Source organism: Arabidopsis thaliana, chromosome 4 (genome assembly GCF_000001735.4).
Source record: "Arabidopsis thaliana chromosome 4, partial sequence".
NCBI lineage: Eukaryota > Viridiplantae > Streptophyta > Magnoliopsida > Brassicales > Brassicaceae > Arabidopsis > Arabidopsis thaliana.
Genome location: NC_003075.7, coordinates 8,333,686 through 8,352,169, shown reverse-complemented (window position 1 = coordinate 8,352,169; position 18,484 = coordinate 8,333,686). Strand labels below are relative to the sequence as shown.

General features: G+C 36.6%; 6 protein-coding genes, 1 long non-coding RNA gene and 2 other non-coding genes across 23 annotated transcripts; 3 read left to right on the top strand and 6 right to left on the bottom strand.

Annotated features, from left to right (window-relative positions):
* Positions 1-1,906: 1,906 nt before the first annotated feature.
* On the top strand, positions 1,907-4,348 carry IAA14 (indole-3-acetic acid inducible 14; the record flags this gene model as incomplete). 4 transcript variants are annotated; one of them, NM_117535.5, is made up of 5 exons in its annotated part: positions 1,907-2,467; positions 2,659-2,888; positions 3,026-3,161; positions 3,474-3,535; positions 3,612-4,348. In NM_117535.5, the coding sequence occupies exons 1-5, from the start codon at positions 2,247-2,249 to the stop codon at positions 3,647-3,649; spliced, it is 687 nt and encodes a 228-aa protein (NP_193191.2). In that variant the 5' UTR covers positions 1,907-2,246. The 4 variants fall into 4 exon arrangements, with proteins under 4 accessions (NP_193191.2, NP_001329483.1, NP_001329484.1 ...); NM_001340945.1 differs by lacking the exon at positions 3,612-4,348 and having other exon boundaries at positions 3,474-3,591; NM_001340946.1 differs by lacking the exons at positions 3,474-3,535; positions 3,612-4,348 and having other exon boundaries at positions 3,026-3,165.
* Positions 4,349-4,405: 57 nt separating this feature from the next.
* AT4G14548 lies at positions 4,406-5,160 on the bottom strand. The gene has a single exon (NR_144109.1). It is a non-coding gene; the product is annotated as an other RNA (non-coding RNA).
* A 508-nt stretch (positions 5,161-5,668) lies between these two features.
* On the bottom strand, positions 5,669-6,066 carry AT4G06195. Its single transcript, NR_141977.1, has one exon. It is a non-coding gene; the product is annotated as an other RNA (long non-coding RNA).
* A 779-nt stretch (positions 6,067-6,845) lies between these two features.
* Positions 6,846-7,821, bottom strand: NF-YB3 (nuclear factor Y, subunit B3). The gene has a single exon (NM_117534.3). It carries the CDS (start codon positions 7,505-7,507, stop codon positions 7,022-7,024), a length of 486 nt encoding a protein of 161 aa, NP_193190.1. The 5' UTR covers positions 7,508-7,821; the 3' UTR covers positions 6,846-7,021.
* A 149-nt stretch (positions 7,822-7,970) lies between these two features.
* On the top strand, positions 7,971-8,931 carry AT4G14530 (agamous-like MADS-box protein). Its single transcript, NM_001340944.1, has one exon. It carries the CDS (start codon positions 8,287-8,289, stop codon positions 8,692-8,694), a length of 408 nt encoding a protein of 135 aa, NP_001319938.1. The 5' UTR covers positions 7,971-8,286; the 3' UTR covers positions 8,695-8,931.
* On the bottom strand, positions 8,908-10,926 carry AT4G14520 (DNA-directed RNA polymerase II-like protein). 11 transcript variants are annotated; one of them, NM_001203800.2, is made up of 4 exons: positions 10,692-10,926; positions 10,125-10,234; positions 9,932-9,972; positions 8,912-9,716 (listed from the first exon to the last, which is right to left on the bottom strand). In NM_001203800.2, the coding sequence occupies exon 4, from the start codon at positions 9,697-9,699 to the stop codon at positions 9,097-9,099; it is 603 nt and encodes a 200-aa protein (NP_001190729.1). In that variant the 5' UTR covers positions 9,700-9,716; positions 9,932-9,972; positions 10,125-10,234; positions 10,692-10,926; the 3' UTR covers positions 8,912-9,096. The 11 variants fall into 11 exon arrangements, with proteins under 11 accessions (NP_001328619.1, NP_001190729.1, NP_001328615.1 ...); NM_001340943.1 differs by having other exon boundaries at positions 8,908-9,716; positions 10,125-10,835; NM_001340941.1 differs by having other exon boundaries at positions 9,932-10,234.
* A 69-nt stretch (positions 10,927-10,995) lies between these two features.
* Positions 10,996-15,469, top strand: CFM3B (CRM family member 3B). Its single transcript, NM_117531.4, has 9 exons — positions 10,996-11,970; positions 12,117-12,591; positions 12,668-12,798; positions 12,929-13,366; positions 13,482-13,638; positions 13,744-14,036; positions 14,199-14,258; positions 14,360-14,455; positions 14,565-15,469. The coding sequence occupies exons 1-9, from the start codon at positions 11,113-11,115 to the stop codon at positions 14,778-14,780; spliced, it is 2,724 nt and encodes a 907-aa protein (NP_193187.3). The 5' UTR covers positions 10,996-11,112; the 3' UTR covers positions 14,781-15,469.
* On the bottom strand, positions 14,530-18,115 carry AT4G14500 (Polyketide cyclase/dehydrase and lipid transport superfamily protein). 2 transcript variants are annotated; one of them, NM_001160761.2, is made up of 7 exons: positions 17,406-18,115; positions 17,050-17,212; positions 16,405-16,604; positions 16,257-16,323; positions 16,116-16,164; positions 15,652-15,733; positions 14,897-15,569 (listed from the first exon to the last, which is right to left on the bottom strand). In NM_001160761.2, the coding sequence occupies exons 1-6, from the start codon at positions 17,777-17,779 to the stop codon at positions 15,702-15,704; spliced, it is 885 nt and encodes a 294-aa protein (NP_001154233.1). In that variant the 5' UTR covers positions 17,780-18,115; the 3' UTR covers positions 14,897-15,569; positions 15,652-15,701. The 2 variants fall into 2 exon arrangements, with proteins under 2 accessions (NP_567433.1, NP_001154233.1); NM_117530.3 differs by lacking the exon at positions 16,116-16,164 and having other exon boundaries at positions 14,530-15,569; positions 16,257-16,340; positions 16,428-16,604; positions 17,406-18,026.
* On the bottom strand, positions 15,797-16,004 carry MIR852. The gene has a single exon (NR_142332.1). It is a non-coding gene; the product is annotated as a microRNA ath-MIR852 precursor (primary transcript).
* Positions 18,116-18,484: the final 369 nt, after the last annotated feature.

Genomic DNA, 18,484 nt, shown 5'->3' with positions numbered 1-18,484 from the left:
CCATCAATAAATATCTACTGTTCGTGTTTTTCAGTCATATTCTATGCATTAAATGTTAATAAAATCCGATCTTTCAAGGATTTCAAAAATTAGTATTGTTTGGGTTATTAGATTGTTCTTGCTATCAAGAAAACCAAAAAAAGGAACAAGCAATGTGTCTTTGTTCGACAGTGCACCACCAATCTGAAAATAATTAGACTACTTCTTGGGCAAAACATTTATTTAATTTTTCTATGCTCCTAGAAAGTAGAAACGGCAAATTACGTAGATAAGTAGAAACAAGTTTACCAGAAATCTCCAATGTAGTGCAAGTAGAATTATTCGTTGGGCTCTCGGAACTCGGAAGCTAATGCTAAAATAGTCCATCATGAATGTAGTGCATCTGTTTTACTAATGGTTTGTGCTAATTAATGTTGTTTATATATGATAGGCTTCCGCATAAGTGATGTTGCTTTTTATTTTATTTTTATTACTAAAAAGTTTAGGCCTAGGAACATACGTCCTCTCAAACTAGAGCATTTTATATGGTTTCTTTCCAAATGTCATTACAACTGGTGATTTCTAGGTTTTGTCTTATAGTCTTTAACAATTGAGCTATTAACACTCAGTAAGTAATGTTATTGACATAAAAGAAATGTTTATTTGTAATATGATCAAATTTAACGATATATTATCAACCAAATAGTTTTATAATAATTATTTGAATACTAATAAAAATAAATATAAATGACTGTATATGTCGATAATATTAAATTTACATGATCTTGATTTACTAATACTCAGTTAGATTGTAACTTTTAATATTTTCATCAGATTTGAATATCAACTTTTGCTGGATATTTTAACTTTTTAAGTAAAGTATTCATTATGGTGTTATTAATTAAAAGGATTATGTATCATTGGAATATTTTATTGTATCTAAAATAATAGTCATTTTATTTCCAAAGATTTCCAAAGGATATTATCCCATAACCACAAAACAATGGGTGGTATAGTTTATATAGAGATCGCAAGTAAAATCCATGTGCACTTTTAGCTTATTTAAGTTTTGAACGGCTCATTATATTCTTATTATTTTTGATATCCAATGATTAACTAAAATCAATGATAAGAAATTTGATTATAATACGTCTAAACAAAGAAAATGTAATTGAGCATGCTAATAAATATAGTCACAAAGCCGCACTTTCCGTCGAACAAATTATACGTTCATGTGTGGTTATACTTGAACCACATGATTGGAAGGTTCGGAAGACAAGCTTATTTTAATTTGATTATGCTCTTTAATAATGATTTAATGGACAACTGAACAAGCCCATTTTCCTAAAATTGCCCCATCATTTCCCGGAATTTCAGGACAATGTTGAGAGAAGATGGTCCAAATTGAAGTAAAATATATACTAAGATTGTTATCATTGATTATTTGTTGTACGTCTTAATTAGGATCAAACTTAGTTGGTCATAACTATTTTCACCGATGCTGACTTCGAAAGTTTTAAGAAATATAATTATATGATTAAATCATATAATAATGTTGACCAAATACGATTCACGGAATTTTTACCGCCCAATTTCTGTATACATGTGATGTGATACGTGAAGAGTTGACCAATGGAGGCAACGTCTAACAAATTGGTAGGCAATTAAAAAAGTACATTAATCATAGAAGTGATCAATAAAGACATTACTTAGACATGTTGAAAGAGGTACTCATGTTTTTATAATATCATTTTTATTTACTCGGAATCTTAATATATTTTCATTTTTATTTACTTAACATATTTTGGGCAAACGTATGTTCGTATTTTCAAAACCTAAGAGATGTAACAATATCATTCAACAATCAACGGTCATCACTCATCACCTATACTTTTCAGGTTATTGACATGAAAGAGTGAGATTTACTAAAACAACCTACCAACGTTTAGCAGAAGGCCACGTGTTGAGAACCCACATTGCAAGAAAATGTAGGGATTCCATGCACTACAGCAGATACACAATAGACCTTTGTATTTTAATAGTTAAAGAATTAGAAAAGTCAGACGACTAATCACGGGTTTAAACCGTTTTTTTTCTACCACTATAGTATAGTACTATAGTCTCTTTCTTCGTCCCTTATATTATCGACTCTATCTCCTTACCTCATTCTTGTTCCCCTCTTATCAAACTTCACCCCCAACAAGAGTTATCGAGAGAGAGAGAAAACATATTCTGATTTAAGACATATATAGACAGCAAGAAGAGATATGAACCTTAAGGAGACGGAGCTTTGTCTTGGCCTCCCCGGAGGCACTGAAACCGTTGAAAGTCCGGCCAAGTCGGGTGTTGGGAACAAGAGAGGCTTCTCCGAGACCGTTGATCTCAAACTTAATCTTCAATCTAACAAACAAGGACATGTGGATCTCAACACTAATGGAGCTCCCAAGGAGAAGACCTTCCTTAAAGACCCTTCTAAGCCTCCTGCTAAGTAAGTTCTATTTACACAATTCCTTAAGAAGAAGACCTTCCTTAAAAGGGAAGACTTTTTTTTTTTTTTTTTGAGATAAAAAGACTAATAGTTGATATAAAAGTTCTTAAAATACATATATATGAAAGATGTAAGGATGCATAAGTAATAACGTTATTGAATGTGTGTGTGTGTTGTTATATTCTATGCAGAGCACAAGTGGTGGGTTGGCCACCGGTGAGGAACTACCGGAAAAATGTTATGGCTAATCAGAAGAGCGGCGAAGCAGAGGAGGCAATGAGTAGTGGTGGAGGAACCGTCGCCTTTGTGAAGGTTTCCATGGATGGAGCTCCTTATCTTCGGAAGGTTGACCTCAAGATGTACACCAGCTACAAGGATCTCTCTGATGCCTTGGCCAAAATGTTCAGCTCCTTTACCATGGGTATGCATTTTCAGACATATAAGTCGAATTATCATTATTATTTTTGTGTTTACTTACAATTTTTTCTTTTTAACGATACAGTTTTTTCCATATACGACTAATTAATATGATAAGTTTTGGGATTTTGATTAATTAAGGGAGTTATGGAGCACAAGGGATGATAGATTTCATGAACGAGAGTAAAGTGATGGATCTGTTGAACAGTTCTGAGTATGTTCCAAGCTACGAGGACAAAGATGGTGACTGGATGCTCGTTGGTGATGTCCCCTGGCCGTGAGTTTCCTCATTCTTCTTGCTTTCATTATTATGACCAAAATTATTCTCTAAACAAAAAAAACAATATTCTCTAAAGCATTATTATTGATATTACTTATCAAAAAAATACACAAAATGATAATCAATATCCATGTGTTATAAACACGCACAGCCATCTTTTGGTTGGCATGGGACAGAACTCAGAGACAGAGAAGATGTTTATATATAAATACTAACTCATCAATATGTTACCTCATTTGTAGCTGGCACATATTCTTTCACTTTCAATAGATTTCTAAATTTAGTCACCAACCCAAATCCCGATTTCAGGATGTTTGTCGAGTCATGCAAACGTTTGCGCATAATGAAAGGATCCGAAGCAATTGGACTTGGTAAGTTTTCTTTTCTGTTCGTTTCTATAAGTGGCTCTTTTCTGTTTTTCCAATAATGCTCGTGTTTTTTTTTCAGCTCCAAGAGCAATGGAGAAGTTCAAGAACAGATCATGAACAAAAAAAAAAGAGGACAATATGCATTGATTTTTTTTTTTTGGTATTGTTATGATCATGTGTTTTTAATTTAAAATATTGGAAGTATATAGGAAAATATAATTGTTTACGAAAAAAATAACTTTAAATATGTCTTTTTTTTTTTTTTTGAAATTAGTCTGTGTTTTTGTTTTCATCTCTTAATTAGTAGAAATCATTTTTTAATATGTAATTGTGATAGTAAATCTATAGAGTTCGTATTTTTGCTATTTAAAATTTAAAATGCTAATACTATATATAATTTATGATAGGTAAATTTACGTTAAATAATTTATCTCCACTTTTCCTACTTTATTATTCTTTTCCTCTTTATTTTCTCATTTATTGGCTTTACAGATTATATTTGAAATTTGTAACTATTTTTGATGTATCTAAAAACATTTCACATAACAATTTCTTAAGAAAACTAAGAAAACTGTTGGTATATTTTTTGACTAAAATGGTTTCCAAAAAGATTTTGAAACGAACTAAAATCTTCATTACAAAACCAATTTTAAAACTACAAAACAAATATTCATGGTTTTAAGTTTCTTTTTTCTTTCCTAGTTACGTGGGAATACGTTATTAAATTCAGGACCCATGAGAGGCGTAGGGAACAAGAGCATGTGCATATTCATGGGTCTTTCAAATTCAGTCCATCCTCTTCATGCTAATGTGCCCTTCACCACTAGAAGCATAAAAATTTTCTTTCCTTTTTGGAAAATCTCTCTGTTTCTTTTTTTTCAGTAAAAATTAAGATTTCATTTATAAAAAATATCATAAGGGGTAAAATACATATGCCGGGTAAGAAAAATAACCAGTTCAGAAGTTAAGCCGGCGAGAAAACGGATTTTCTAGAGACAAATACATATACAAAAAGGAAAAATTCCAGAATAAAAAAAACATATTAAAACTGATCCAAAACTTCCCAAACTTATCACTTAAGAACTCAAAAATCTAATACAAATTCTAAATCCAAATTAAAACAAAATATAGATCTGAGATTAGAGATCCATTCAAAGAAAATAAAATCAATATTCTTCTTACCGTAAACGGCGGTGAGACAAACCAACACCCGAAGACCCAAAGGAAAAAAATCTCATAAAGAAAGGAAGGAGATCGAGATCTTCAATGGTGAGAAGTATGCATCTAAGGCGTTGAAGAATCGAATAGATCTACCTCTGGCATGGTTGGAACGACCAGAACTAAAGCTGTAGATGAAGGAGTAAAAAACAAGCAGCAAATCCCGTAGATGAAAGGATTTAGACTTTATTGATCTAGATATGAGAATTTAGATCTTAAACCATTGGAAGAAAATATGATTCAGATCATACCAAAACAAAAAGAAATCAAAACTAAAGAAAGAAAGTAAAGAAACCTCGCTTCCGATGCTGAAAAAAGCCACTGAAACAAGTAATCTTAGGCAGCGGCGGAGAAAGCTTTTTTATAGAGAACATAGAGCTTTTATTTTAAGAGACAGAAAATTTTTTATTAAATCAAAAGTGATTTTTGAAGTGTTTGGAAAATCTCTCATTTTTCCTTCTTTTTTAATATTTTACAGAAAGTTAGTTATTTGACACAATAAATTAAAAATTATTATTAATTTCCCATTAATGAACTGAAGAATTCTAGTTACTCCTACAATGAATGATAGTTTGGATAATTGATGAAATGATTCCGAATTATTCTCCTCCCTAAATGCTTGGCATAACATCAGAATATCTAAACCATTAGTTCTTTAGTTGGTTTTGGTATGGCATAAGGTGAGAATTCCTAAACATGCTTTCGCAGTTTATAACTCTTTATTTTTAACCTCAACCCTACTATTGATAGGATTTTTTTTGAGATGTCATGTTGAACAAACTTGCTTTAATGTGGCATTGAGGGAGAATCTAGGAATTCACCACTTGCACTTAAATTATTCATTTTCAGCTCAAATCTGAAACAAAATTATGGTAAAGTTGTTGCCTACAACCCTACCTATTGAATGATTCCAGCACCATCCGCCTGTCATCAACAACTTCTACAAGCAATGACATCTCCATTGCACTGCTTCAAGCATGTCATGCGTGTGTTTACGAGGTTTGGCATAAGAGTACCACATGCATCCACAACGCCACAACTCTTTTCCAGCTTCGCTCTACTACAAAGTTCTCAATGTTGTGAGAACAGAGCACAAAGCATGGTCCTTCACGACCCAAAAAGGGTAAAAGCTTCTCCTATTGTATTGCTTTGGAATGTTTTGGAGAGATCCTTCCTATACAACTCCTTTTTGGAGTGATTTCTTGAAAGCTCTACTTCGATGGAAGAAGCACTAGCTGTACGAGCTATTATTATCATGAGTTTCTCTTTAATCTTTTGAAATTAGTCTTCAATATGGAGTCTGTCATGGAGACTTTCATTTAGGTTCGTCGGAACTTCCTATCTGATAAATTTTCAAGCCTTTGTCGTTATTTATAATGTATCGTTTCAATCTTGTTTTTAATTCTACACCGTATGATCTTCTCTGTTTTGAAATTCAATGTTGAATACAATTTGCTTGACAAAAACAATAATGGAAAGCAGTTTGGTTATTGTAGTCATGGTATTTGTTGATAATTCTTTATTTTTTCCTGATTTTACCTGGCTGATGTTTTGTTTAGTTTTTTGATAGAAACTTAGTTTTGATATTTGAGTATTGCTTGTAAGAAAAAATCTTTGAATATTTGTGGCATAACATGGACTAATGGAAAACCCAAGCTCTTAAAAACCTGGACTCAAATATGAAATTTTCGCATCACAACACTTTAAAAGAAAAACTAATATTACATGCTGTGGTTTCGGGCCTGGAGGAATTACGGGCTTCGGCCCAGAACCTCCTGAATTTCAAAAAAAAAAAAAAAAAAAAAAAAGATCAAAGATCAAAGATCAAAGGTTACGTTTTAGATATGCCCTTGATTACATCTCATGTTCCCTGCATCAAAGTAGAAAAAGTTTTTCAATGACTCTTTTTAGCTTGATGCTATAATTATATTCCCACTACAATTTTTTAGGAAACATTTTACTCTAAAAAAAATGTATGTCTCTCTCATTTGATTTTTCCTCCTAATTCAACCATAAACTTCGATATCCTAGTTTACTTTTGTTACTTTCATCTTTCACGAATAAACACCCTAACCTTCTTTTATTCTTTTTTTTTGAAAAAAGTAACACCCTAACCTTACGAATCATAAATTTAATATTTATTTTGTTACGTTAGTGGGTTGAACCTAGTTTTAAAAAAAAAATTCTGTAAACATTATACTAAAAGTTAAACATATATATATATATATCATTAATTAATAAAAATGAAAATTTGCTTTTATCATTTTACAATTAAGAAAAATGATGGGAAAATTGATGTCCCATCGTAGTCACCATGCCACCACCGTACATCGGAGCTCCTCCACTTCCACTTCCAGCTCCACCGCCTCCTCCTCCACCTTCCTTATCGCCTTGTCTCCCTGCCGTAGTAGTCTTCTCTCCTTCCACCTCCCTATACTTTTGCAGATAAACCTTGAGAGGCTCCACGTAGTCCTCAAACCCTAGCGTAGTCATCGCCCAAAGAAGATCGTCACCGTTGATTGTCTTCCTCTTCTCTCTCTGACACTTGTCAGAAGCCTCACCGGTGATGAAACTTATGAATTCCGATACACACTCTTGAACCGTTTCTTTAGCATCCTTAGAGATTTTTGCGTTCGCAGGAAGTGCTTTCTTCATGATCCTGCTAACGTTAGCGATCGGTAGAAACCTATCTTGCTCACGTGTCGAAGCATTTCCACCGTCTTTGTGTCCTCCTGAATCGTTGTCCGAATCCGCCATCTTTAGATCGAGGAGACAAAAGGTCGAGAAAGAGAGATAGATGTTTTGGGTCCGTTGGATCAGAGAGGATAATAATCGTATCGTGATGACACGTGGGTAGTTATAGGTCGATTGTTTGTCGATAAGATTATTACAAGTGGATGTTATTTGGATAGAAAAGGAAGAGAGAGACTTGATAACCGGTTCTGTTTTTTCGGTTTGCCTTTATTATAAAAGACTCTTGAGTTCTGGTTATATATGTACTTTTGGTTTTTGTCGTTTATATCATGAAATCAAAAAACAAAACCCCTAATTCAGATTTTATTAAATTGATTTGGGCCAAAAGAAGACAAAATTTTGAATTTCCTCTTGCAATGGGCCTGATACGGGCCTAGATCCCTCCTATAAAACCACCGACATTTTTATATATACAATTGTTTCTAGGTTTCTTGTTACATACACTATCTATAAAGAGAGAGAGGTAGTGTCCCTCAAAATCTCTGTGAAATCAAAGAAAGCAGAATGGGAGGACTAAAGAGAAGAATTTCGATTGAGAAGATTCAGAAGAAAGAGTCACGAGCCGTTTGTTTCTCCAAACGTCGTACCGGTCTTTACAGTAAAGCCGCGGAGCTATTATGTCTTCTCTCCTCCGATTCACAGGTTGCGATCTTGACGACTCCTTGTTCTTCCAACTCTCACGTCTCCTTCTACTCCTTCGGCCATTCCTCTGTTGATTCTGTTGTTTCCGCTTTCCTCAAGGATCAGGGTCTTGTTCGTAAAGAGAATCTAGGGTTAGAGTTATGGTGGAAGACGAGAGTCTTGCTAAATCGGAGGATTCGGAGGAGTTGAGAAAAGCGATTGAGTCGATGTCTACGATGTTGAGAGATCTGAAGGAATTGGAATCTGTGAATAATTATCGAAGAGATCATCAAGAGGACGTCAAGATTAACAACGACATCAAGATTAAGAATCTTGTTTCACACGAAACCCTAAATCTTCAGTTAAGTTCTGCAACTTTTGGCGTTCCTGATGATGATCGTCTCAAAGAAGAAACGGAGATGGTTGTATTCGATGATCAGATCTTGGCGATTTTTGAGAGTAACGACAAACCTACAGGAAACTTGGAAGATCAAGAGATAGATCTTGATCAATTCCTAGATTTTGATCAACTCATAGATTTCGAGGGTTTGATCGATGGCGATTACTAGAGCACTCAAGAGTATCCAGAGCCTGCTGAGACTCGTCTTTTGATGAATTCGAAGATGGAAGATGTCTCGATGGTGATGAAAAATCCAAATCTGTGGTCTGATTCACAGAGGTTTAGATGAAAGATGATCCTTTTCAATGAGTTACCACACCATTGATGCAGTTTGAAGATAGCTCAGCAACTAATTTTCTTATATGCTTTTGTATGTATTAGTATTATATCAATATGTAACTCTGTCGGTATTGACCAATTGAAATTAATAGAATGTAATTGGTTCTGTCAACTTTGTTTACAAATATTTCTTGTCGATCCAGTTTAACACGAAACAACCCCAACGAATCTGAGGTTAACCTAAAAGCAAAAAAGTATCTAAAGACTTTTAACTTTTGGTGCCTTGTTTGGGTTACATGTATGGCTCATCTGACCCTGTAAGAGAGATGGGACCAAATGAACCATTGCCTTCCAAAGTTGCAAGAACATAATAGTCGTTTCTTCTCTTGTGTGGTCTCTCTTTAAACCGCACAGCCAACACCTGAAACCGCACAACAACTCCAACAGCAATCTTTGAGAGGTCGTCTTTCTGAAAATGCGGTTTCTCGTCCTCCGACAATGGTGAGTGGACATAATGATAATGTGGCATTTTCAAGAGTGAGAGGTATGCGTATCTGAGTGGTCCTGACCTGATAAAAGCTCCGTTCCACAACACTTTTTTTACAGTCCCTTGCAAGATATCTCCTCTTGCAGGCAAGAATGTGCGGCATGTGAAGGACACCGGGAATGTGAGGATTTTTGCTTGATGATTGTTTTCGTTGTCGATGTTGTTGTTCTTGTTGTTACCGATGCTTTTTAGAGCGGTGATGCCGAGATAGAATCCGTGTTCCCTGCACGCTTTCTCGTGTATTAGATCTTGGAGTAGTCTGCATAGAATCGGTTGGTGCGGCGATTGGCCATTCAAGTGTTTGGCACATATAGCCACGTCTCGAGCCATTTCTACTTCTGAAAACATTCGTGTTTATCTGTTACCTGAAAAAAACACAGGAGATTCTAAGTTGAAGGATGAATCATAAAATCCGCAACCAGAAATGATAACCATCAAGCCTTAATAAAGATTATAAAGCAGTATAAACGCAGGTCATAGGTCATAGAGAAAACATAACGTTTAAAGCAACGAAGCAGATATAAAATGTTTTGACGGCTAAATAGATTGAAGTTATATAGCATTGAACCTTATATGGTACCTGCATAAGAAGAACTTAGTTACTGATCAGCCCACTCAATTCTACATCAGAGAAAAGGAATCAACCAAGAGACAAAATTAAGAGCAAAGTACTCAAAACTGAAACTGCTAATTTTACATCAAACAAACAAAAAAGGTACTGAAACTGCAGTAACAAGACTAGAGGTCAATAATTTCTGAGAAAATCACACAACCTGAAGTGATCTCAACAAGATACAAGAAGATATATGTTGCACTTCTCAAAGAAAATCACATTAAGCTTCCAGAGATATGGGCATTGATCCACGATTCAGACAAGAACTAGCTACATAAACATATGTAACTGTCTCAGACAAGAACTAGCAACATAAACATATGTAACTGTCTGATCTCCAAAAACTTAAAAGAAATATCTTTTTGATTAGACAAACGACCATTTGAAAAATCACTAAACCAGTAAATGAAACACACACTTATGTTATTACTCCGCCATTAGAACCTCATTTACAGTGAAACCCAACATCGTAAAAATCAAAAGTCTTAATTTTTTTCCCTCTACTTTTTCAAAAACATGATAAACCCAAAATCAAAATCGAAACCCTTAATCACCAAAATTCTCAACCGTTCCACGATAAAATTAGACATCAGTTAATTATCGAGGTCCCTGCAAGTTCTAATTTTACACCGAGAAGTAAAAAAAAAAGGAACTTGTAACGAAATCTTCAACAACAAAACAAAATGAGAATTTTTGCAAAATTTTAGTAGAAAGCGAAAAATCTAACCTTGAGAAGAAAATTCGATATCTCATAGAGCCCGAAGAATCGTACGGGCAAAGAGAGGCTCACGCAAAAGATATCTATTTTCTACTCTCTCTTCCCTTCTCTGCATAAGTAACTGCTTTTGACTGACAAAATTTGGATCCCGTCACAAGGCGTGTGTTATTGAAATCGTTTTATTTCTGACAAGATGCGCACTATAAGTGCATTTTAGCGATAATAAGTTATGTTTCTCTATAATACGCTCTTTGTGGTGGTCCTAGTTACGATAAACCACGTATCCAAACAACCCTCTAATCATCTCGAACATCTTATTCTTTCCCCCGCCATGGATAACAGAGTCAGGAGCTTCGTTTGCGTAGCTGAAGGAATCAAAGGTCAAATTTTTTTGTTGAGAGTACCCAATTGAGAGTATTTTCTGTCGGAAATGGCGATTAATTCAAGTCACCATTTTTGCCCAATGACGACGACGACGACTACTTCGGCGAAGTTTGTCGATTCTCTGGGAAGTTCTTTCTGCAAGTTCCATGGTACAAGTTCATCAATTTCACTCAGGTCCTATAGATTCGGTTTCTCTTTTATGAAAAATGTTAAACGATTATCGTGTGAAGGTAGTAGCAGTAGTAGTAGCAGTAGGAATGAGAATTGGAATAGAACACAGAAGCAGAATCAGTTTAGACCTTCAAAGGTAGTGTTGAATCGTCGAAAAGACGAGAGATTTTCGGATTTAGGGGTTATAAGTGGTGAGAACAGTAGTCGAAGTGGTGATGTTGGTGGTGGTAGTGGGAGTAGTAGTACAATGGAGAAGATTGTAGAGAAGTTAAAAAAGTATGGATTTGTGGATGAAGATCAGTTTCAGGATAAGGAAGTTGAACAAGAGAGAAGAATTGAGAAGAGTTCGGTGGAGGAAAGGTTCTATGTGGAAGAAAGAAGAGGTGGATTCTCGGAGGAATCACCATTTGGTGTATATGGAGGGAATGATGAAGTTAAGTTTCCTTGGGAAAAGGTGAGTTCTATGGAGAAGAAGGAGTTGGTAAATGGAGAGTGGACAGCTAAGAAGGAGAGTAGATACTCGCTGGCGGAGATGACTCTTTCGGAATTTGAATTGAATCGGTTGAGGAATGTGATGTTTCGAACAAAGAGTAAGATGAGAGTTACGGGTGCAGGTGTTACTCAGGCTGTGGTTGATGCAATCCAGGAGAAGTGGAAGGGGTCAGAGATTGTGAGACTTAAGATTGAAGGATCAAGTGCACTCAACATGAGAAGGATGCATGAGATATTAGAGGTTTTACTTCTTATGATCCCCCAATCAGTGTTTTTATTTACAAAGGCTTAATCTTTGGAGCTTTGAAATGATATAAGTCAAAGAATTGAAAGTTCTTTGTTTCTAGTGTGTCAAGTGTAATACTAATTATATCTTCACTGTGACAGAGAAAAACTGGTGGTTTGGTGATTTGGAGGTCAGGGACTTCCATCGCCTTGTACAATTACAAAGGTGGCAGCAACAGGGATGGATCAGGGAACATGAACAAGCAAGTATACAGAAGAGCAGAGAGATTGCCATCTTCTTTACCTACAAGTACAGTGGATCAAAGTGTTCAACTAGTGAATCTTCCTCAGCTAGAGAAGGAGCCAACTGTTGTGGGAAATAAAGACAGGACATCTCCACAAGAAGTAGAATATGAAGATGAAATAAATGAACTGTTAGAGGGTCTTGGTCCTCGGTACACGGACTGGCAGGGAGGTTATCCGTTACCTGTTGATGCTGATTTGCTTCCAGGGATTGTTCCTGGTTACGAACCTCCTTTTAGGGCACTTCCTTATGGAGTGAGATCAACTCTGGGAACAAAGGAGGCAACCTCTTTAAGAAGAATTGCTACAGTTCTTCCTCCCCACTTTGCTTTAGGTATTGGATTTCCTTTACGACTTTTTGTAGAGCCCAATAAGGTTTTTGAATAGCGAGATTTTCTTTTGATGTACAGGTCGAAGTAGACAGCTGCAAGGGTTGGCAACAGCCATGGTTAAGTTATGGCAAAAGAGTTTGATTGCCAAGGTTGCCCTTAAACGTGGTGTACAACTGACGACCAGTGAGAGAATGGCTGAAGACATCAAGGTAATAAGGTTTCACAGCCGAGTAACATTTAATTGTTTTTATATAAATGTAGATATCATTAGAATAAATGATAAGGTGTCTATATTTGATGCTGAATGTTTGATGTCATGATCTTGGTAAGTGACTGCAGAGATTGACGGGAGGTATGCTGCTTTCGAGGAACAAAGATTTTTTGGTTTTCTACAGAGGAAAGAGTTTTTTGTCACTAGAAGTAGGTGAAGCATTGATGGAGAAGGAGATGCTTGTAAGGACTTTGCAAGACGAAGAGGAACAAGCACGTCTAAGAGCATCATCGGCTCTGGTTGTCCCAAGTATAAAGGCTAATCAACAACTTGCAAGGACTTTGCAAGACAAAGAGGAACAGGCACGTCCATCAGCTCTGGTTTTACCAAGTACTAAAGCTAATCAAAACCTTGTTTCTGCCGGTACTCTTGGAGAAACTCTTGATGCAACTGGTAAATGGGGAAAAAATCTGGATAACGATGATCATGTGGAGGAAATGAAACAAGAGGTTGAGAAAGTGAGATCTGCAAAACTTGTCAGGAAGTTGGAAAGGAAACTTGCTTTCGTGAGTTCCTGACTTGACCCTATACTTCCTACCTGTCAAATTATATTTCACATATTGAGTTAAGAGATTGCTCCTGGAATTAAACGGATTAGTACTTTTCAATAAACTTTTCTAGGCTGAGAAAAAGCTGCTGAAAGCTGAACGGGCTTTAGCTAAGGTGGAGGAATCTCTGAAGCCAGCAGAGCAGAGAACAGACCTTGAGGGCATAACAGAAGAAGAGAGATTTATGTTCCAAAAGCTCGGATTGAAGATGAAAGCTTTCTTACTTCTTGGTAAACCATTTTATTATCAATATGTGGGCTGATGTAGTTAAGTATGTTTGACCTGTGTTCTCTGGGATATTGACTTGTCTGAGAAACTTGAATTGATTGCTCCAGGTCGAAGAGGGGTGTTTGATGGGACTGTAGAGAACATGCACTTGCACTGGAAATATCGGGAGCTGATCAAGATTCTTGTAAAGGCTAAAACTTTAGAGGGTGCACAGAAAGTGGCAATGGCCCTTGAAGCCGAGAGTGGAGGTATCCTGGTTTCTGTTGACAAAATTTCCAAAGGCTATGCCGTAATCGTGTATAGAGGAAAAGATTATAAACGTCCTACCACACTGAGGCCTAAAAACCTCTTGACAAAGAGGAAAGCTTTGGCTCGTTCTCTTGAGCTTCAAAAACGCGAGGTTCGTGATAAAAATATATGCAACAACGTGTGTTGATCTCAAAATCTGCAAACTTACCATTGATTTCTACTTGTTATGACCAACACCTGCGTCTAATCAAGTTTAAACCTCACCGGCTAACACTGATTTTGCTTTCTTATTTGGATACTTTGCATTCAACAGGCTCTTATTAAACACATTGAGGCGATACAGACGAGATCAGAGCAGCTGAGAGCTGAAATTGTATGGTTCCATCTATCTGTAGCATTCACTAATCAAACAAAGAACGCATTTTCTTGTTCTGCAATGTTTGCTAACCCGAGTCCCTGAATTCATTCTTTCAGGAACAAGTGGAACTTGTAAAAGACAAGGGAGATGAAACATTATACGACAAGCTTGACATGGCTTATTCTTCTGACGAGGAAACAGAAGAAACAGATGTATGATGTTTTTGCCTTATACGTCTCTCTTTATTTCCTTGAATTGTCACTATCATGAATGTTGTGTTTGATGTCTTTCATATTCCTTGTTCTCTTTTGGCTGTTGCAGGGAGAGGAAGATGACGTGTATTTAGATACATACGAAGACGAGGGAGAAGATGATGAAGAAGGTGGGATTCAGGCCAACGGTTCACTATCTGAAACAGATGTTGAATTTGGTTCAGATGAATCAGACACAGATTTTGGCGATAATTCTGCATCCTCTACAACACCAGAAACAACCTTTGTAGAACTGCAGAATGAGGAACTTGATGTACAACCATAAGTGGTAATAAAGAACGGCTTGTGTGCACACTGCAGTGAATTGATGCAGTAGATAAGTTTTGACATCTTGTTCTTGGTTGAGCAATCAATGAGAGATACGAAGTGCATCACATGCAAAGAATTTAAGCTTTTAGAAGCTATGTAGATTCATATAGTTTATAAAATACATATCTCACTATCCTGTGGTACAAGATAGAACTCAAATAACTTATGACTCCATAGTTTAAAGCTACTACTCTACATGGTTCACCACCAAAACCACATGCCCTTCTCAGAGGAGTTGCAAAAATAATACATTTCCCTTAATTATATGCATATGTTTCTCTTTTCTGTCAAGGGAAGATATAATAAGAATACGACAAGGTTTCTCACCTACGAGCCAGTCTCTGGCCAGCTCCAGCCAGTAAAGCCTTGCCAATGATCCCAGAGTGAAGGCCACAAGCCAATGCGACACCTCCTACAACAACCCATTTCCAGTCCATTCTCAAATGGTCCCGTTGTCTCGCATATTCCATTGCTCTGCTTCTGTCTTCATCTCTTGAAGATGATTCTGCAGAATCCATGTTCAGTTTTGTAGTGATTCTTGCCATTTGGGCGATCCGAGATAGAGATGAGTCTGATTTTCTGGCGGATTGGTACGCTCGTAAACCAGAGTTTAGCTTCTTGACAGCTCCCCACATGCCATGACGGACACCTAACTTTGCTACGTCTTTTGGGATGCCCATGTCTTCGTAGTGGACAAGGGAAACTTCACAAGCCGTTTGCTGTCCATCTCCTTTTCGGGATTCAACTGCATTTGTTTTGAATTTGCTTTAAAATCAAAATCTATGCCCGTCTTAAAGAAAAAAAGACTTGTATATCAAAAGGCTTACCCGCTCTGATAACCCAACTTGAGAAATAAAGCTCAACACGCCTTGGCTTATCACGCTTTGGTAGAGCTGGATAAGGAACTCCCTACAATATTGAACAGGTGTTAAGTATGGTTCTGAGCTTTGAGCTTTGTTTAGAGCTGGATAAACCTAACAAAGAATACAACCTTATGCATTTTGTGAATAAGGCGCTTATCTTCAGAACTAAGGCGCTTATCTTCTTTGATATTTCCATAAAACGCATCTCCTAGAGAAGTAGAAGCATACTCCATGCAATATCAAAGAAGATAAGCGCCTTAGCTCTGAGCTTTGAGCTTTGTTTCAGCATAAAAACTTAATAGGATGTTTAGGATAAACAGATGTTGGATACTATTTGATCAATTTTTTTCACTGATAAAGTAATGATGCAATGAAACTTAATAGAACTAGAAACTAAGAGACAATGGTCCCATGAATTATCTCCAGACATTCAGAATTGTCAAACCTAAACTTTGGTGTTTTGTCCCCTACAGAATTCTGGCGTAAACATTTAGAATTCTCCAGACATGTGGAATGCTACACACTTGTTCTGTGGAAGGCAAAAACAAGTTCTTGTAGCATGACATTACCTTTGTGACACAATAATACTTCTTCCCAGACTCCCATATTCTCCGGCCAATGATATACTCTCGGTCACTACAGAAAAAAGGAAACTGCAAGCAAAAGAAATTAGTAATGACAACAGTTTTTAATGTGGGAATTGTTTATTAAGATGACCAAAGTATCAAAAGTCCAGAAACCTTTTTTCTCCACTGAACAATCATTGTTCCTGTCTGAGTGTCCTCCTCCAACGTTTTGAAGTTGGCAAGCATGAAATCCCATTTAGGTCGAAACTCATCATCCCAGAAGAAATCCCTAACAATATCTGGAGTTGCATCCTCAAACACAGTCCGGCTGCGATAAATAACAGGACCTGTCTGATAAACAATACGACCTATCAGGCTACAAACACAATTTGATCAAATGTTTCTATCATCTAGTATTTAAGAATTCCCCATTTCATTATAGCAAGAACACAGTTTCAAGTAAAATGTCACAAAAATGCCACACAAAGGGGTAAATGCAACAACGCATCACATCGTGCCCAAAAAGAACCAAAGCTAAACAAAGAAACACAATGTATACTACTAGACACCTAAAAATTGATCGTCTATAGCTATCCTTAGAAACATATCTCCCTCGTCATTACCAATAAACCTAAAAGCAGTGGTCTGATTCAGATGTCATTCAAATTACTCTAAAGAATTCATTTTTTCGACTATTCCGCCTACTACTCAATGACTTAGCTTGTTCCTTGAGCTACATCATTCAGGCGTAGCATAAGGAAACGGATACAAAGCAAGAGTATAAAACTTAGATTACCTCAGGCTCATGACGCCAAGCCTGGTAGCTCATATTTGGAGTAGTCTTATCCATCATAGATTGCCATTCCAAAGCTGCATTTCCAACTTCAAGCAGCTGAAGCAGATGCTCTAAATCATTCTCTGTCACAATATCCTCTGTCACCGTCCCGTTATCGCTACCTCTGCAAATATAACCAATCCATAAATCAACTAATGCAAAAAAAAAAAAAACCATTCTTTTGCCAATGCTATTGCGAAACTAAAAGATAATGCAAACACTATATACCTTATCTAGCTAAATTAAAAGTAAACGTTACGTTTTAAAACAGAGAACTAAAACTTCTACATCTTCCAATAATTAAGCATTACACTAACCTTGAGGCCAATCCTGATTCATCATTATCCTCAACAGGCGTCTGCGACGAAGCTGAACCGGTCGCCGATTTATTAGCTCTGGTGTCATTCCTTGACCAGATGGTTCGGCAAACGGAGAAAGCAGAGAGAGCGGTGAAAGCAAGCCAAAGCCGACGAGCACCAAACCCAGGCGGTGCGGTCCATAAAAACCGAAGCTTAGAACGAAACCCTAAATAGATCAAACCGGTCCATCTTGGACGCCAAGACCATCCGATTAATAACCCGATCATAACGGCGAGCCAAATCGGAACTGCGCATAGTAAGATGTCGACAAATGTCTCTGTAAAAGAGGGATTCTTAAAGAAATTCAATAGATCAAAATAGGTCTCATCCATAGCGGATTCTCTAGATTCGATACTTTACTCCGATTTGGATAAAAAAATTTCCCGAGAAAAAATGTCAGATTCCCGAAGGAAAATGGGATTCGAAGATCGCTAAAAATTTAAGCGACATGAATCAGGAGAATCAAAGACGAAGACGAAGAAGAAGAAGAAGGGATAATAATAATTTTTTTCTTTTTATTTAATTGAGTTTGGTGATTTAATTGATTAAATCATAAAAAGAAAAAAATGTGTTCTGATATTATTTGCTGTGCTTGAAACGACGTTGGCGGGTGAAAGGAAATGATAAGGACAAGCATAGTGGCGATGACGTGGCGCTTTCGTTGACCGACAAGTTATATCCCACGCGTCAGATCTTAGCGCGTCGTGTTCACTACGTAGAGGAATATACTCAAAAATCAATTATTGTGTTAGCATTAGAAGCACGTTTTGTTGATTTGCAACAATTGTAGATAAGAGCCTAATTAATTTATAGGAGTAAGGTTAAATTTGGTTGATTTCGAATATAAAAGGGAATTTTAACAGTGGATATCCAAATGATGAGGTGAGATACACGCGAGGGTAAAGGAGCGTGAGGGGAAAAAGGTTGGAAAAAAAGTGGATAAGGGAGAGATAAGTTTGCTGAGAGATTCACGTGTGTTGCTGGAAGTTTGGGTAATCAATAATGCCAGTTGTTTAGCCAATAGTAGCTTTTAGCCT

Bases quoted from the DNA above. Each gene is read 5' to 3' on its own strand.
- AT4G14520 (NM_001340938.1), bottom strand. From the start codon at position 9,699: ATGTTTTCAGAAGTAGAAATGGCTCGAGACGTGGCTATATGTGCCAAA.
- AT4G14530 (NM_001340944.1), top strand. From the start codon at position 8,287: ATGGTGGAAGACGAGAGTCTTGCTAAATCGGAGGATTCGGAGGAGTTG.
- CFM3B (NM_117531.4), top strand. From the start codon at position 11,113: ATGGCGATTAATTCAAGTCACCATTTTTGCCCAATGACGACGACGACG. The intron at 13,639-13,743 runs GTAAACCATTTT...TGATTGCTCCAG, and splicing joins GAAAGCTTTCTTACTTCTTG to GTCGAAGAGGGGTGTTTGAT. The intron at 14,259-14,359 runs GTATGGTTCCAT...TCATTCTTTCAG, and splicing joins AGCAGCTGAGAGCTGAAATT to GAACAAGTGGAACTTGTAAA.
- NF-YB3 (NM_117534.3), bottom strand. From the start codon at position 7,507: ATGGCGGATTCGGACAACGATTCAGGAGGACACAAAGACGGTGGAAAT.
- AT4G14500 (NM_117530.3), bottom strand. From the start codon at position 17,779: ATGGATGAGACCTATTTTGATCTATTGAATTTCTTTAAGAATCCCTCT. The intron at 17,213-17,405 runs GTTAGTGTAATG...TTATATTTGCAG, and splicing joins GAATCAGGATTGGCCTCAAG to AGGTAGCGATAACGGGACGG. The intron at 15,570-15,651 runs GTAAGCCTTTTG...AAACAAATGCAG, and splicing joins AAGTTGGGTTATCAGAGCGG to TTGAATCCCGAAAAGGAGAT.